The sequence below is a fragment of the Idiotropiscis lumnitzeri genome, chromosome 3 (genome assembly GCF_059441095.1).
Source record: "Idiotropiscis lumnitzeri isolate Australia: NSW breed Sydney's pygmy pipehorse chromosome 3, RoL_Ilum_1.0, whole genome shotgun sequence".
Lineage (NCBI taxonomy): Eukaryota > Metazoa > Chordata > Actinopteri > Syngnathiformes > Syngnathidae > Idiotropiscis > Idiotropiscis lumnitzeri.
The window spans coordinates 13140557-13158823 of record NC_142393.1 but is presented as its reverse complement, the minus strand read 5'-3'; the positions used below and the strand labels follow the sequence as shown (position 1 = coordinate 13158823).

The following is an 18267-nucleotide window of genomic DNA, read 5'->3' as shown; positions in this document are numbered from 1 at the left end:
GGATGAGTCTGGGGTGAGGCAACTCAGTGTGGCATAACGCCCAGACGGGCACAACATGACCCCAAACACGCTGGACTTGACTCGCGTTGACACAAATATTAATTCATGCCGGGCACACCGACGCCAGTATGCCAAAGTAAGGCCCAAAGTCTTACTTACTTAAATGAGATTCAAAATTCCAAATTTCCATAGCTGTTAATCATTGTCTATATGCGATTGTCTGGCAATCAGACCAGGGTGCACCCCACCTCTCGCACAGAATAAGATGGAGTAAGCGTTTTGAAAAGCCCTGCATAAAATGGATGGATCAACTTCTACTACATAAACCCGTAGGACCTCACAAATATTTTTTAGACTGAGAAACAATACTACTGTCACTCCAAAGGACAGTTGCACAACCTCCACTTTGAAATCCATCCATCCATTATCTGAACCGCTTCTCCTCACGAGGGTCGTAGTGATGCTGGAGCCCATCCCAGCCGTCTTCGGGCATTAGGCAGGGCGCACCCTGAATTGGTTGTCAGCCCACACAAAGACAAACATCCAGCCGCGCTCACACTCATAATTAGAGACGATTTAGAGTCTTTGGAATGTGGGAGGAAGCCAAAGTACCAGAGAAAACCTATGCAGGCACGGGGAGAACATGCAAACTCCTCACAGGAAGGCCGGAGCCAGAATCGAACCTACGACCTCCGCACTGTGAGGCCATCGTGCTAACCAGTGCCCCCCACTTTGAAATCTATTTGGATTTTCTGGCTCCAAAATATCAACAAATGACCATTATAAACTAGTTAAAAACAGTCCTGGCCTCTTGGCCTACGCCTACAAAATGTTTCTCAACACCTTGTGATGAATTTGGCTCATAAATAAGTTTAGATATTAAGAAGATGAGCATCATGTTCTTAGTTGCTAAGGTTGGGGAGGGGACACTGAAATCTAGATGATCACATCACTGATTTATAGGGTTGCCGCCTTGGGTGTCACTTACATCATAAAATGAAACATCAGACCCTTCCTACTGTGTTTTTATATTGCGGTAACAGAAGATGCTGCAATTAAAACGTCTTCACTTGGATGATTCCTTAAAGTCTCCCGCCTTACCTTTGTAGGAGAGCTTCATACGCGGCGAGGACGAAGAGGACGAGGAAGACGAAGACGAGCGTGTCACAGTGCTGGAAGAGGAAGCATGAGCCGCCGCCAATCCCAAAAGGAACAGAGAGCTGCAGGTGACCATCATGGCCACCATCATCATCATCATGGTCATCATTCTGGGACACGGTTTCTTTTCAAGTCCAAAATGGGATGTTAGCACACGTCTTTAGGTCAGATATTCAATTGGTGTCCATTGGTTGAGTCTGAGTATCGTCTTATCGTGCCAGAGTTCCAGTATTCTTTTGGACCTTCCGTCTTGGCATGGAAGCGTTCCCCTGGCAGATCGCCAAATCAACAGATCTCACCTCTCACCTCCAAGAAGAGATGAAAATGTCACACATGGACCAAATCCAGATCTAAAAATAGAAAAAGAGAGGCGAGATTCAGAGATGGACAGCGACAGATGCGCATGCACACAAACAGCATTGGGACAACTGGGCCTGCACTCTTAAAGGAAGTTCAAATGGAAGAAAAGGTTGGAAAAAACCATAAAATTACCCAGAATTTCTTATTGCTTCAAGAAAATAAAAGACCACAAGAACTCAGTGTACTTCACGTGAACGCCATTTAGAGACTGCTCACTGCAGTCACAGGATAACCACTCACAGAAGTTTTGCTTAGCCGTTGACATTTTGCCATACTCAACACGATCATAAGAAGAATAGAACTGAACAGAACAAGCCCAACCTCACCATACTTTATTTTCAAAATAAATTGCCAATGTATCCTGAGTGTCATCATTTTTGCCAATTTGGCAGACCAGTCTGCACCAAGCGAGGCATTCTTCGATTAAGCACACCACATTGAAATTAAATGAAAGGAGACACTTTGTATGGCCATGATTTAAGTCAGCTGTGACCACTCCCATAGGAGTGCAACCCTCCCACTCGCAGATCCACCACCCTGCGCTCATCTGCAAAATGACTAACATATAAGCCGCTCGCATGCAGAAATATGCCATGCGCCTCGCCAGATTTACGCTGGTCTTGAAAACAGAGCTCTGAATGTTGGTTTTAGAATCTTTGATCGATTGCCTGGGAAGTTGTCTTGTTTTTTGTGTTTTTTTTTTTTTTTTTGCATATTTGGCATTAAATGTTGTTGTCTCGTTCAATTAATGTGTTGTTGTCAAGTCTGAGACTTATTAAGTTTAAATAAGTAGCTGTTGTATTGTAGAAAGCGAGCAGGGCCTGTGGCGCGCCACACGCACACACATTTACACACTGTGGTCCGCTGACCACAATGATGTCTTTCAGAAGAAAGAGTTACAATTGGCACGTCACACCTCACAGATGTCACTCATCAACTTGAGACAACTCTGATTTATACTGCTTACGATCATGTGGTTAATTGTCCCCTTCTTACTTTGACCACTTACAGGCTCATTAACATCATTTTCGTTTTCTTTTTACGCACAGCTGTTAATAATAGTATGGGGGTAGAGATTATTTAATACTTTCATTATCCCTGATGTGACTTCTAAACTAGGTCTGAAGTTATTTTCCAAAATGCTATAAGTCCATTTAGATTATTTTGAGGGGAAAAAGGAACAATTTTACAAATGTCCATGTCTTGGCTAGCAAGCAGATTACTTTCTGGTTTATGGAGGATGATGAACAGACGGCTGGTACCACTATGTTATGATTCTTAGGGGATGGAGTCTTATTTTAATGCCATCTGCAACACAACTATGGCAGACGCCATTACTTTTTCCTTGGCCCGTAATTATTATTGTTATTTTGTTGCTGTGTGTGTTCTGCCATTTTCTTTTTTCCTTTGTCAAAATGACGGCTGTGAAAAAGGAAAAATAACAACAAAGCTAGTGGCGGGCCTCAGACTTTTCACAGTACTGTACCGACATACAGTCTTTCAAACGTGCATATATTGTGCACATGTACATGCATGTCTATGTTGCTGGAACACATTTTTATGAATAATTAAGCTATTGAGGCACAGAGAGCTCTTAGAAACTCACACAGCTCCCTAGTCTCTCCTACACAACAAGAAAGAAACATAAAACTCCCATACCTAGACATATGTATACACAAACGCACACACACACAAGCACACCCCGACATGCCCACACATAATCACACAAGTGAATGGACAAAGGTGCACATGCAGGCTTTTGAAACAGCACACATCTTGGCTTCCTGTGCCACATTTGCACCGCTCTCAACGAGAACAAAAGAACTGTTGTGTTTTATTTTTCTTTTTTTTTTTAACCTTAATATTTAGTCTGCTAAGTTGGCATGTCAAGATTGTGTTACATTTTTCTTGCCAACGCTAAGGAAATGATTATGGTGTGTAAAACCCATTTATAACGTGTGAATTGTATTTTTCTGCGGTGACTTTGTTCTGTGCGCGTTTGTGAGCACTTAAGGGGTTTGTGTGGCGTTGCAATGACACAACATACAGTGTTATACTTGCACACATTTCACGTCATCGTCCCTGGGAGTCTGACTCGATTGTCGACTGCTGTTAAAAGCGCGGCAAGCCTCATTGTGTGATTGTGCGTACAAGTGTGAGTCCACTCAAGACACGCACGCAGCTTCTCACTCAGCGCTTAGCTGTGCACACTCACTCCTTGACAATTGCACAAACTCCCAGCTAGCTCCTTAATGCATCTTAATAAAAAAGAAAAAAGCCATTGGGGCTGCTGACACTTTTATTCAGTTCAGCTCCAATAGACACAGCAGCAGCATGCCAAGAGGGAGTGGACTGAGAATAAAAAAGAAAGCAAGAAGGACGGATTCCTTAGAGTCGGTGGGGGTCAAGGCGGGCCATCAAAAAAAAAAAAAAAAAAAAAAAGCCTAAATAGCAATGAGTAGACAAAGCAAGGTCGGCCTTCCGGGGGTGTGATAGGCTTTAGAGTGAGGTTAGAGAGCAAGCCGATGTACAGCAAGACACAATGAATGGATGAATGGCTATTAGCATTTAACCTGCAGGCCTCTATAAACACTGCTTGGTTGTAAAGTTAGAAAACAGAAAAGGGAGAAATGAGCTACAGTCGGATGCTGAGAGGTTTTTGAAGACAAGAATGTTAGAGGGTGAAAAATATGGAAATCAGTGTATCAATTTCTTTGAGAGTGTGCTTATGTGGAAAGAACAATTTCCTTTGGAAAATAAAAAATACTTCTTGACCTCTGGGGAACTTTTATATAAAACATGACATCGGGTAAGACATGCTTGTTTTTATTTATGGGAGTTTCCTTGTTCCCTGACCCGACCAATCCACTTGTAGGTTGTCATGATTTCTGGTGAGCAGCAAAAATTATGATAGCTGAATTTTTTTAACAAGGTAAGAGAACTTCTCTATACATTGGCTCTGAACAATGGAAATCCTATTTCATCACCATACTTAATTTCTGGAGCGTGGATTGTGAGTACAGGAAAATAAATGCTTTTGAAAGGTGACTTTCATGGTGTGTGGTGATGGAGAACATTTTTCCATGTCACAGATATCCATGTTAATACTACATTACCTTATATGCTATAAGAAACCTGGGCACAGTACGGCCCGAGTGCCACAATTGACAAAATACACCAGTGAAGATGAAACACAGTTCTTCCCACTGACAATACGAAGGAGAATTAGCTTCTGAGACCCTTTGAACTCTGTTGAAAAATCCAAAGAAGATGCTCTGGCAAGTGATTAGCATTCCATTCGATTCTTCAGGCTCTATTTTCATAGACAGGTGCACGTGCGCTCAGTGTAAAAACTGCCGCATCTTAATTTGCATGCTGGGACAAGTCTAGTTTACCGTGTTTGGGATTATGGTATACCGGCGGACCGAGGGCCTTTTCTATGACATGCCCCTGACTCAGCTGACAATTTGTTGACGGAAAGTAGACTAGACTTTAGATCAGGTAAAAGCAGGTCTAAGTTTTGGTGCAGGTGGTGTAACACAATTTTAGTGGATTTGATCCAGGCACAGGCAGATAGATTTTGCGCTATGCTTCAACAACAACATGTAACAAATCCTCTGAATCATTTTGATTCTCTGATTCTCAGAGGAGGACTTTGATTGGCTGGGAATAAAGTCAACTGTGTTCACTCCTTCAACGTTGCAAACGCCCCTTTCTGACCTCGCCCCGTCTATGAAAATACAACAAGAAAGAAAACTCCACCTCCTCACACGGTTAAAATAGTGCTTTGCGCCAGACTTACGCGTGGCCCCTAAAGTAGGCTCCTAATGTGTTTGCTGCCTAATGGTTTGTTCATAACATTTTACTTTGCAGTGAGGCAACGCTACTAACTGTTTTTCTTTGCAAATAGAATTAAAAGTGTGTCACTAGTTAAGTGTGTGAGGGTAGGAAGAACCTATTTTTTTGTCAAACATCTGCCGAGGAATTCGTTGTCAAATATGGAATTGAATTTACTTGGACAATGCCGATGCTCTTTAAAATGCAATGTAACAAAACATGTTTTCCAATGGCCGTTAAGCTACACACTGTCACATTGCGAAGAATATGACAATCGTGACATCCCGCCTGTTTCAGCCACGTAGTCTATCAGAATGGATGATTGGAGGGACAGACAAAGAGAAGGAGCAGGATTTGAGACAAAAGGTAAGTGAGAGCAAAGGGCCAATTGTTTAGCTTTATGGGAGAAAACGAGTTTCCCAGCCTGCAACGCAGCATGTCTGATAGCCTCCTTGTGTTGAATGAATGAAAAGACAAAGAGACAAGGAGGAAAATTGAAACAGAGGCCCACTAACTGTATTCACAAGGAAACATGATTAAAACTACAAAGTAGAGAGGAATGATAATATGATATTATTATTTGCATGAAAGGGCAAGCACACAAATTATTACAATGCATTTTCTCCCTTTGTTTCTACTGATGCTCACCCGCAACCTCAAAAACATAATACTGTAATTATTCATCTTTATAGAAAGTGGATGTATGCAAGTGAGTAAAAGCCACTTGCGTGTAGGCTCCTGTGGCCACTAGAGGGCGTGCAAGAGTACCCTCAGTCCAGTTTACTGTAAAGGCTCACAATTTCATTCAGTTGTTTTCCTTCTGGGGGGGTGGATGGGTGAGTGCTCCAAAGTCAAGTTGGGATGTCTGATTAAATACCAAATCAAGGAATAAGAAAAGAAGCCACATCAAAGCTAAAATATGATGACAAGTCGGGGAAGGAGGAACACGAGACAACAACATAAAACCAGATGGAAAATGCTTTGGGACAAGAACAGTTATCACAACGTCAACTGTTTTACTGTGGAAAGTCAGGATTTGTTGTCAGTGTCAATAATTTTGTTTCTGATTCAACCAAAACTTTGACTAAATCTGACAAATGCAAGCGGCTGATTTGTAGTCTGGGAAAGTTTCCATCAAGTATTGTGGTCCAGATGGCTCTTGACCAACAAGTAGCAGAACACGCTCATGTTCCCTCTGAGGCTCTTTCAAGAACCACCGGGCTTGCTGCCTCTGAACGTTTCAATTTCTCGGCTTTCTCCCGGCTTAACTCCTCTAAAGGCTTGTAGTCACTTTGAGAATGGCTGTTGGGCTGCACTTGTTGGTTGTGGGTCTCCAGACAAAAAGTTGCATTACATAATGGAGCAAGAAGATATGACTGCCCTATGACTATGCAACCTTTTATCTAGTTTATAACTGAATTATTTTTTGGGAATTTAACTTGGTAAATTCTTGCTCCATTGACATGTGATTTACCTTCCTGTTTCACATCTCAAAGAAGCACATTATTCCATTAGAGTGGAGTAACGTGGGAGTAAAGATGTTTTGAGACATCATTTCTGGTACTTTTTATCATATGCAAAATTTATTTTATTATTCAGCAGTTCTTGTACAAGGCCGATTACTTGTCCCTGATTCTTAATTCTTTATCTTAACAAGACACTTGGATGCCTCCAACTTTATCTGAGCAGCAGAGAGCAAGGTCCATACAGATGTCCGGTGCTGACGAGCAAGGCCATCAAACACCTTCGGGATGAACTAAAAAAAAGATTTGGGGGCCGAAGCAGCAGATCCTCTCTCAGGTCCAACATCAGTAACCTTCATCTTAAAGACAAAATAAATCCCAGAGACGCTCTCCAAGATCTTATATGTACAAAGAGTTGCCAGAGCAGGAACAGGGTTACTTCAAATAGTTAGAATAAATGACAATTTATTTAACTACCATACTGATAGAGTGTTCTTAGCATATAAATAAATAAGTGCAGGACCACCATGTCTGGTAGAAGCAGCAGTGAACTCATCCTGAATTCCGACTGGAGGCAATCCAAACAAAATCTTAAGACAAGATCCCTTAATTACCCTTTTCCCTGACTAAATACAATGCGGATGACCATCCGTTCCTCTGCCTTGGAGTTAGAATAAACTCACCTGTCCATTTGCTTCTGGAAACCAACCACCGAAAGGGTGTGATACTTCCAAGATTGGGATCAGTGTCCACCTGAGGCTCGCAGATCCATAGTTAAAAACATCTTGCAAAATATTTCCCTCTCCTGCTTTCCATACCCATCGTGCACCTTGTCCATGAAGAGGAAAGTTCCAAAGGAGTCAAACAACTCCAGCGTACAAACTCAACTTGGTCACACCAGGAAGGGTTTGAAGATGGAGAAAAATCCTTTTAACAAAAAAAAAAAAAAAATCCAATGATTTCTTTCAAAAATGGAAAATCCTGCAATGTGAAGGGTAAAAAAAAAAAAAAGAGCAGTTCAATGCAAAAAAGTTCTTGTCTCAGAAAAATAAAAGCACAAGTAGGTACTCCCCAATCCTGCAGCCAATTTCACTGATTAGTGGCGGCACTCCAACTCCACTTCGAAAAACACACAGAAGTCTTTTTAACATACACATGTGAGAGGGTCACGCGCACACGCATACGGGAGCTGAGCGGCGCTGAAGTGCTCAGAGGGAGAGCAGGCAGGAATAATGGATTTAATTCAAGAGGGGAGACGAAGGGAGGGATGGAGCGATAGAGGGAGGAGGGAAAGGTGGGATGAAAGAGGAAGGGGAGTGGAAAGGGGCAGGGACATGTAATGTGTGTGCGCGCGCTACTGTATGTTTGCTTTGTAACCAGCTGTCACATTTGTTCATTTTTAAATCATTACTTGGCAAAGTTTGAATGAATGTCTGTCTTTGCAACATCAGTCCAACGGAGGCTAGGAACAGAATCGATTGTACCTTAAAATAACATTTTTAAAATCAACGTTGCTAAACTGTCTTGTAATGAGCAGTGTCTTTGTTGTTGCCATGGTGAAATTAATTGACCAAGAAACTGAAGGACATTTTTGCTGTAATTACAGTTAGTTTTAACAAATACATAAAATGTAAATTTTTTTGTTTTGTTTTTTGAACACACTCTCGTTTTTATTTTATTATATATTATTATTTATATTTTATTTAAACAAAAATGTATTTTTTCATTTTTGAACAGTTTTTGTTAACTAGAATAACCTTAAACCATAAAATGATTTACTACAGTTATGAGCTCACAAATTGTGAACATGCGCCAAATTAAACTGTCTTGTGATATACTGGTGGGAAACAATTATTTGTAATTTGGTTTACAATATTCAACACAACTAATATTCAAAACTTTTGCAGCTCTTTTTCATTTCAACGAACCTCTCCGTACGTCAAAGCAGAAAACATGACCACCACTGGGAGATTTTCAAAGTAAGCCACACCACTCGTTAGGGTCACAACACTTCACTGACTGACCACAAAATTGATTTATTTATTGTTTCCTGATAGAAGCTGATTCCTTTTCTATTACAAAAGCAGAGAGCCTTGAGACAAAACTCTTAGTGAGGATCACCGCCTGTAAAGGCATAAAGACAGCTTTATGACAGACAGTTCAGCAGCAGGGGTGGAGAGGCAAATAAAAATAAAACGTGCACACACACAAACACAAATCATGCAGACAATACACACACACTGCGATGACCCCCCCTGACCCCCTGATGTGAGACTCATGACCTCTTACTGGGCGTCATACCCTGCCTGGTGGGCGTTCGTTTTGTGCGTTTGTTAGAGGGTTGCCGGGCGAAGTTCAGCACCTGCCAATGGAATGAAGACTAAAGTTGTGATGTAACGCACTGCCAGAGGAAGTGGCCACTGCTCAGCTGCAACATCACTATAGCAGAATGTGTCATTTTTTTTCATCTAGTGAAAATGGAAGGAGTAGAAGGAGGAGAAGAATAGACAATGGAAGTCAACTTGAAAATCGTTCATCGTTTGTTTTTACAACTTAATATAAAGTGGTTAACTTATTTTTACACTTGTGTGACAATTCAATTATTTTTCACCTGTTTTTTCACCTATAAGAAAAACGGAGACAAAATCTGAACAAATGGGTGGTTTACCAACGTCCTAGGTGGCAGTAATATCGAGTCGATGAAATTTGCCTAGCAACAAGTGGCCTCAAAAGCAAAATGAATTCAGGTAATTCTGTTGACCTATGTTGTTTTAGGTTTATGTTAAATCTCAAATGATTTCTGAGTAATTTTTCGAACATCACTGTTCCAAGATGACTTCAAATGTTAAGTCAGACTAAAAGTAAGAGAAGAGTTCTTTACGTTTCTGTTTGGTAGCCTACCTACTATGAGTAGTTGGCACCCTATCACATTCATCCATGAAAAAAATGGAATTACTGTCAATAAACGATTCAAGATTTGTGCATGAAATGAATTTTTAGGCATGGCTAGCCAAGTCACTCTTCACTCAACATGAATGGACGCATTGATGATTCTCGCTTCATGGTAATGAATCATCAAAAAGAACATGTGGCTAATTGGTTTTGACAGCTTGTTGAAATCCTAATCACGCTTTTCCACCCTACCCGTATTTCGACTGCATAGGATGATGTCATCCCTCATATGATACAAATGCCAATTAGCTCCCTCCCGACTACATGTCAAGGTAGCTTATCAGGTAACAAGCTATCAACACCAGCATGTGTCATTGCGTCCTATCTGGACATCTTTTCCCGAGCTCCACTGCTACTACGTCCTGTTTGTGTTGATCTTTATCCAGAGTGCCCTTCTCTAAATACTCTGGTGATTAGAAATAGAATGGAGTTGACTTGTGGGACAAGTCCAGTCTGACTGCTTTTTCAAGTTCTCTTACCTCCATGTTTCTCCCATCTTCATACATCATATGATTATATGCTACGTGTTTGAAACATTTTCAGTTTGGAGAGCGAGGGAAATTCTTATCACTTAATGAGTAAACTAAAACTTGAACAGTTCGCAAGACACAAATAGAGAGACAGCCATTCACACGCAAATTCACACCATCACTGAGTTGCACCAAAGTCAGGCAAAAGTGCCGCTCCACCATAATGACGATTCCATCGACTAGATGTGCCATCTGCTTTCTTAGTCGATGACCTCTCCACTATTTTCTCACACATTTTTGAGCCACTCGTGGGTTTTATGTAACAGTCCCAAGATATGTTGTTAAATTTAGTCATCACAGTGACCAAGTATCCAAGGCCAACAATAAACTGACGACTGCGCTTTGACGACATTTCCATTACCATGCTCACACGTTAGACTTAAAGAATATTCCATTTGATTACTGGAATGGCGCAATAAATAAATGGTGGCTTGACAAATGCATTGGTGCGTCTGCCGCTGTTGTTTCATCCATCCGTTTTCGGATGCGTCATTTGGGTGGTGGGTTATCGGGAGCCTCGCCCAGCCGACTTCGGGCGAGTACACCCTTGGCTGGTCGCCAGTCAATTACAGAGCATGTGGCATGAGGGAGGAAGCCGCACAAACCCACACAAGCACGAGGATGTCATGATCTGTGCTTCTGTCGACTTAGTTTTGATTAGATTGAGTTGTGCTTCATGTTTTCTCTGTATCCATTTTCATGTCTTTTTTATTTCCACCTGTTCTCATCAGCACGGTTCCATGGATCAACCAATCAGCTCCTTCCAGCCACTCATGTTGTCTGTTTCGTTTGCTTGTATTTAGTTCTCTGGGTTTTTTTTTCAGTCGTTGCTGGTTTATTGATGTTGTCACATATTGTCCTGTCATGTTGTTTCTTTTTGCTGTGGTTTATTTTGTTACTGTTCAAACCTAGCTTTTCAATTTGATTTTATTAATTTTGTGTTTGATTACTTCCAGTTCCGTGGGTTAATTTTTGTGTTGGGTCCTCCACGCAAACCTGGTGTTTGTGACATAGGAAAATGTGCTCCAAGCAGTTCAAAAATGGAGACATTACCACACGGTGTCAATCTATAGTACTGTAGAAAAGTTTATGAAATCACAAAACAAACCAATGAAGAAAATTACTGTTGACCACTAGAAGATTATCTTGAGCACGTACTGACTGCGTTATGTGACTATGTAAGGCGTGTACCATCCAACAAAATCCCCAAACTGGATTACATCAGTCCTTCAACGATTCAATTGCATGTTGCGCACATAGAGTACAGCAAATGTTCCATAGGAGCCAAAGACTCAAACATTTTTCTGAGGATATTATTATAATCGTCTCAGCAGCTATGGTAACGCTGAGCCAAGTGAAAAGGTAAACTAACGTTTGCTCTCAAGTATTCCTTCCTTTGACTTGCAATTCAGACTGCAAATGTACAGTTTAAAAGTATACCGATGTGGTGGAGGCTGATCTCGTACATTGACCGTTTGAAAGACATTTCAGTCATTTTGAACCATACATGATATTATGAAGAAGCGGAACTAGATGAAGACAATAATCAATTATAAGTCAACCAACCAGCTAAAACGTCAACTCACGTGCCATCAACACCGACAATTGCAAGTCGTCTGTTGTAGTACCAAGACGGACCTGTGGGAGGCAGTATGGTGACCGTCCGGGAAAAAAAAGAAAACGAGTCATTATGCGCCTTTCCCCAAGCAAGAAAATGGATTGCATTAATTTACAAAGTTCAAATTCAAATTCTGGTCTGTGTTATCTGCTTGAAGCATGTCGACAAGTTCATTTGAAGAAGTTTTCTAAATATGCCCAAAATGGCCCTGTCCCCAACCAAACACCGTGTTTTTCTTTGTGCACAAAGGCCAACTAGAGTTCCATTGCAGCAGTCTCAAGGAGCAATTGCGCTGTTGTGTCAGGCGGTCTGTCTTGGTCTGGAAAACAAGCATGCAAGCTCTCCATAGCTTTCTGTGATGTGTCTTGGCAGGTAGTCCATGACATGGTCCCTTGACCCACTGACACCACAGGGATTATTTGGGCCCCAAAAGAGAAAAAAAAGACCAAGAGTGTCACAGGTAGAAAGAGAGAAAAGGAGGGTCGTTTTTTCTTGGGAAACCTTGAGGGCACAGGAACCTGTAATCCTCCCTGTTGGTCTTTGATGTGATCACACCCAATTTAAAGGATGGAGTTGACAGGTGGGGGCAATCTGGAGTGCAAAGGGTGTGGGCTTGGTGGGGACAAGGGGTGGACGATGGTGCCAGGGGGCTCAGAAATGGGACTAACACCTCCACACGCATGCATCACACCCCGATTGGTTGCAAGGGTCATGGGGGGGTTGTTTAAGACCACCATTGAACATAGTAAGCCATGAGTCAAACAACCAAGGTTAAATGCGCATATAATGTAAATATCAAGTATTTTTGTACATTCAAATACACAATGCTTTACTCACACACACACACAGTGCAAACATAGAGCAGAGGTAAAAATTAAGCCCCCAAAACAATTTTTTTGACCATTTTTTTCATTGTTTAGGAATTGATGCTCTAATTTTTTTTGGTCCACGGCACCACTCCACCCTCCATATCTTCGTCACAGTCACAGAGGGGACTGATCACAGTTTTTCATTCAAAGTCACTGTAAATATGTCGCTAATAAATAATAACGGGACCAACCAGCCCCAAAATGTTTGTGGACATCTCTATTTTAATCTCTGAAAACATCACAAGACAATTGGCCTTTCCATGTCTGACTTAAAAGAAAATGAGGACATGAGCAGCTGACATGCAGCTTCTGTCATATCTTGTCTGTTTTTGTCAATAAGTCACCAATATACGCAAATACGATGCATTACCAGAGGCTTTAAGTAAAATTAATTGTTGTTTGCTATTGGAATGTTCAAAAAGGCCATCTCAAGGGTTTGTCAATGATGAGGTTATCCGAAATTGATAACTCCCTCCGCAACGCTGACGACTTCATTAATTGACTGCAAGCGGTTGCGGACATGAATGTACTCGACTGCATGAGCGGCGACAGGCTTCTGCAGCACGGAGCCGTATAGCTGGACGATAAGAAGTTGATTTTGTTCTGCTAAACTTGTCTGCTTAATGTTGGAAAGCTAAATGCTGCCTTTGGCAGTGCTGTTACTTTAAACACCATCGCAGCGGCGACAGTTAGCCGTGGGGGAAAACATCCACGCCAGGCTGCTGGTTGCCTTTTGACACTTAATAAAACTTTAGCGTGGCTAAACGTTCCAAAACAACAACCAGTCGCCACCGGCGCCGTGTGCACGTTCATGCTTCAGCCTGTATAAGTGAAGAAGACATCGGCATGGTATTTTTGATTTCATGGAGGGGATCATAGCAGCTCACGTTAGATGTCAATAAATCCAAACAATTTTTTTACTGGTTTGAGCGGACAAGTTTGTTAATGTAGATTTGGTTGATGATTTTCAACATTTTAGACGACATAATGCGACAACGCAAGCAAGCTGCTGTGACGTAAACAACTGAGATGCAAAAAATAATTAATCAAGCTACAAAAGGGGGCGTGCCAATTTGTTGGGAAATCTCATCCCCAAAAAGCTCGTAAATCACTACAGATTCTTTTAGGGGGGATGAATTTGAGTCCTGATGTAATTTTTACATACGTAGCAATCACATGAGTGCCAAAGTTTAGGCCATCCAGGTGTCCCTTTAAGTCAGCTGTGGGCAAACTACGGCTCGGGGGTTACATGCGGCCCATTGAACGTTTTAATCCGGCCCGTCGAACTTGAAAAATAATTAAATGAATTTTATTTTCCATATACTGTGGTTTTTCAAAGACATATATTTTGTTGTAATGCTTTTGTTCACTTTCATTTAAAACGAAATGTATTTTTTTTTCTCAGATGAGGTGAGGTTACCAAAACACTTAGAACACTTTTAGAACCCATTGTGGCCCGCCAATCAAAAAGTTTGCCCACCCCTGCTTTAAGTTGAACATCAGATCCTGATGTCAATCAGAAAATTTCTTTCCTTGTACTCATCTTTTGATGTTAAACTTAAATGTATATAGTCTAAAGGCCTCACTGTTCCAATACTTTGGCAGAGAGTATACATTTGTTTTGGAGACCAGGGCAGATACTACAGCTTGTGGGTCGCGACTTAACAGGAAGGAAACAGACAAAAATAAAGATGATTCTAATCCAAAACAAAAAAATATTGAGAAAACTTTCTGCATGTGCCGAAAAGCAGGTTTAGAAGGTCACAAAGTGGATTAGTACACCTTGCATGGCCACAGCTTCGCCTCTTTCATGCACACACACGCACACACGTACAAAGCACTATTTCGCAGTGGAATGCACATTTCTGCACTAGTTCCCACCACTATTAAATCGAGTTGGCTGAACACTGGCTTATAAAGGTGTCTCTGTATGCACTGCTAGCCTGAAATTAAACAAACTGAAGCTTCACTTTGCCATTTTCAAACAAACTTGACTTTTGCATTTGTCATTTCAAAGCAGCTCTGTTATTCTCTTCAATGCTTTAATCAAACCCGAACCTTTGCTGGACTTTTCCAGCTGATGCGAGTACAGAGAAAAGATGACAGTGTTAATGTCTGGAAGACAAAAACGGGGAAATCACCTACTAGAAGATGAAAGCTTTAAAACACGAGCCTGAACCCTGACATTTACCATCTAAAAGGCCCACACTTGTAATCAGTCGCTGCGCTTCATGCAGTATCAAGACGGGTAAATTTGAGTTTAAGTACAGGCCCTACATCAGCTAGGTAGGTCATAGCTTGGGATAACGCTCTTTTTTTTAAAATGAAATACATACACGGTACAAGAATGAATTCAAGAGAATGATATACAATAAATACATCCCTAGTGTGCTGTTCAGAATGCAGAACCATTTTTGTTTGACCTTTTCCAGATTATTTGAGCATTCGTCCACACACTGACAATGTCGTACGTTATTTAAAATAAATCCTTATATGCCCACAAACTAGTCCTCTCAAGAAGACTTTTCCCAAGTGAGGCATTCGAAATACCGAGACTCACGACCAATTTCCACACAAACAACTTTTGCAGGCAGTGATGTCGCAGCAGGGTAGGCAAAGCTGCCGCCAAGCCGAGAGGCGACTGACATTAGCCCGTAACAACGACAAAGCATTAGAATGACAGCGTGTTGCTGTAAGGAATCCCCGCAAACGAACTCTTACTGGCTGTTAATAGCTGTCGACAAACGTCAGAAAATGGTCCAGGGCAACGACGCAACTGGAACAAGACACTGCAGTGACGCATTTTTGTTTACACACAACAGATACTGCATATGTCATGACCAGGCTTCAGTTTCTCTTATTAGCAGAATGTTTGGAGTTGACTGATACAAACTTCATTTTTACCATCAGCGTGGTCTGTCCAAACGCATAGTAATAATGTATTTGGAATAGAAAGATATTACTGATCTCCTTAAATTGAAAAAGGGAAAATGCTTCATTGAAGAAAATGTTTTGATTCCATCCAGATCTCAAATGCTGAATGTTTGTGGCACAGCCAATTATTTACTTGCATTTTTTACCAGCATTTTTTTTGGGGGGGGTCAGGTCCTCCATGGTCCTTCATGCAGGTGTTCATCAAACACGCCATTTGACACCCATAAGGCTTCAGCAGATTGCAGGAGGGGGTGGAAAGATTTCATACTCTGCCATACATGACAATTTGATTGTTACGCACACACACACACTCACACACAAGCAGTTCTCCGGCATATTGAGCGAGTTAAATCTTCGGCATACTGTACGAGCTGAACGAATCCCCACCATTCAATGACTAAAAAGCCTGGAGTGAAGAGGAGGATGGAAACAGGAGACATTGTGTATAATACGTAGAAGGAAAAGAAAGACCATTGTGCAAAAGGAACCCCAACACACTTTACACCCACACAGTTTTTTTTTTTTTAATGAGACCCCAAATATTGTGAGTAAAATAACACAAGTGTGTTGAGACTGCTCTGTAAGTGTGTGATGTATTCAAGTTGACAGCACAGCACACCTCAAATATATTAATGTCTCTGCAGACAATAGCAAATCTCTTCCACCAAAATCAAATGTCTCGCTAAGTACCAAGGCTGACTTGGTGGTGCCACATTGTATTTAGATTGGCGGAAAATACAAAGAAGGAATAAAAATTAAGAGTAGAAGAAGAAATAGAAGAAATCCTTGCCATTTTTGCTGTGGAGACACGTGGGACACGTACAAACAATATAACCGGTTGCTCGTCTATTTGTGTCTGGCAACAGTGTGAGCTTCGGGTCGCTTCGGAATTGGCTCCCGCCGTGTTGACCATAAACATCAGGATTTGTGATCGTAACTATTGAACGATTAACATTTACAATCAGCAACCATGGCCATTTTTTTTTTTATAGTTTTGGAATTTTAATTATAGTTAGTTTTTATTTAGTTTTAAGTTTTGCTGTTTAAATTAAATTTTTTTCGTTTTAATTCATGTTCGGGGCAGGTTGGTTAGTTTTAATTAGTTTTAGTTTTGTCAAAAACACAGTTTTAGAAATAGTTTTTTTGAAAGAGTTTTCTAGAAATAGTTTTGTTTTTTTAAGTGTTTTCCCCATGTCAACCCCAACTCCAGAGGCTTGTGTATTAAATGAATTGCCGAGGATAAAAACTAAAAACATTTTCTATTTAATTAAAGGTAGTTTTAGTTAGTTTTGAAAACATAAAATGTAGTTTGTTTGTTTTTGTTTTACCAAATGATTTTAGTTTTTATTTTAGTTGGCTCACGAAAATGTTTTTTTAGTTTTAGTTATTTTGTTAGTTTTCATTTACTAAAATAATCTAGGCCCTGACCAATTTCTGACAGATTAGAGAGCAAAAAAAAAACCCTTACACACATCACCCCGCAGGACAAATCGCTTTCCATAATCTTTGAAAAACACTACACTTAACGTTAGCATTTTTTTTTTTTTACCTTTTGGACCACTCTCTCAAAGGAATAAAATGTATTTTCTTCAGATGTAATGCTAATCTGTCTTTCACGTAGAAGATTACAGGAGTTTACACACATGCACACTATGAATAAATATTATTCTAAAATGTGGTGTCACGTTCAAAAGCTTTGAAGAGGACAATAGCTGTTCAGGTAGGTTACACTTTATTTATTAGATACAAAAAGTGGGTCAAAAGGACACACGTAAACAGACTATCACATAAACAAAGAAAGGGGACTTTTGAGGTTACCACGGAAACGTGGCAACGTGCCTTGCTATCACAGAGGCAACATCTGTGATTACCGTACAGTAGCTTCCAAACACAGTGAGCGTGCACACACACACAAATCAAAGCTGGAGCCTGAACAAAAACACCACGCAAAGTAGAGTTTGATCAGATGTCACAGGATTACTGAGGCTCCTGGAGACAATGTACCGCTCTCGTAGACATTAGCTCATCTCTTGACATTCGTTATCACACAGCATATAGGACTCGTCGATCAAATAAATAAAAACAAATTTAAGAAATTAGATTTCTGTTAGTGACCGAAGAAATTTTCACATGTTTAGGCAGCGAACTAGCTGGTGATTATCTCTTGAACTTGTTGAGGCCAATTCTATTTCAAATGTCACATCATCAACCAAAAAAAATAAAAATAAAAAAATAAAATAAAAAATCAATCCATTCAATGTATCATCCTTATTTATTCATTTGATAATTGACAATATTTGATCTCAAGCGAAAGAAGTTAAGCTAACGGATGAACATGCTGAACTCAAAGTCAACTTGTTTGCTTTTGCCTCAAAATAAACCTTGTGTACAAATACGATGAACAATAAAGTTGGCACAAATATGTGACGCTGCAATTGTTGGACCACAATTCATGGAACTATAGTGATGCGTTTATTTCAAGAATAACTTTGTAGTTTATTTGATTTATGACGGTGAATTGGGTCAAAGAGCGTTTTAGCTCACAT

The 18267-nt window shown here is 40.6% G+C and overlaps 1 protein-coding gene across 1 annotated transcript in view; it reads right to left on the bottom strand.

Moving 5' to 3' along the window:
- Positions 1-18267, bottom strand: part of sema3b (sema domain, immunoglobulin domain (Ig), short basic domain, secreted, (semaphorin) 3B) — a 60398-nt gene that overhangs the window by 19049 nt on the left and 23082 nt on the right. The window contains exon 2 of the mRNA XM_088289603.1: positions 1102-1508. Coding sequence (XP_088145729.1) covers positions 1102-1267 — 166 coding nt within the window. The 5' untranslated portion in view covers positions 1268-1508. The remainder of the gene's footprint in view (positions 1-1101; positions 1509-18267) is intronic.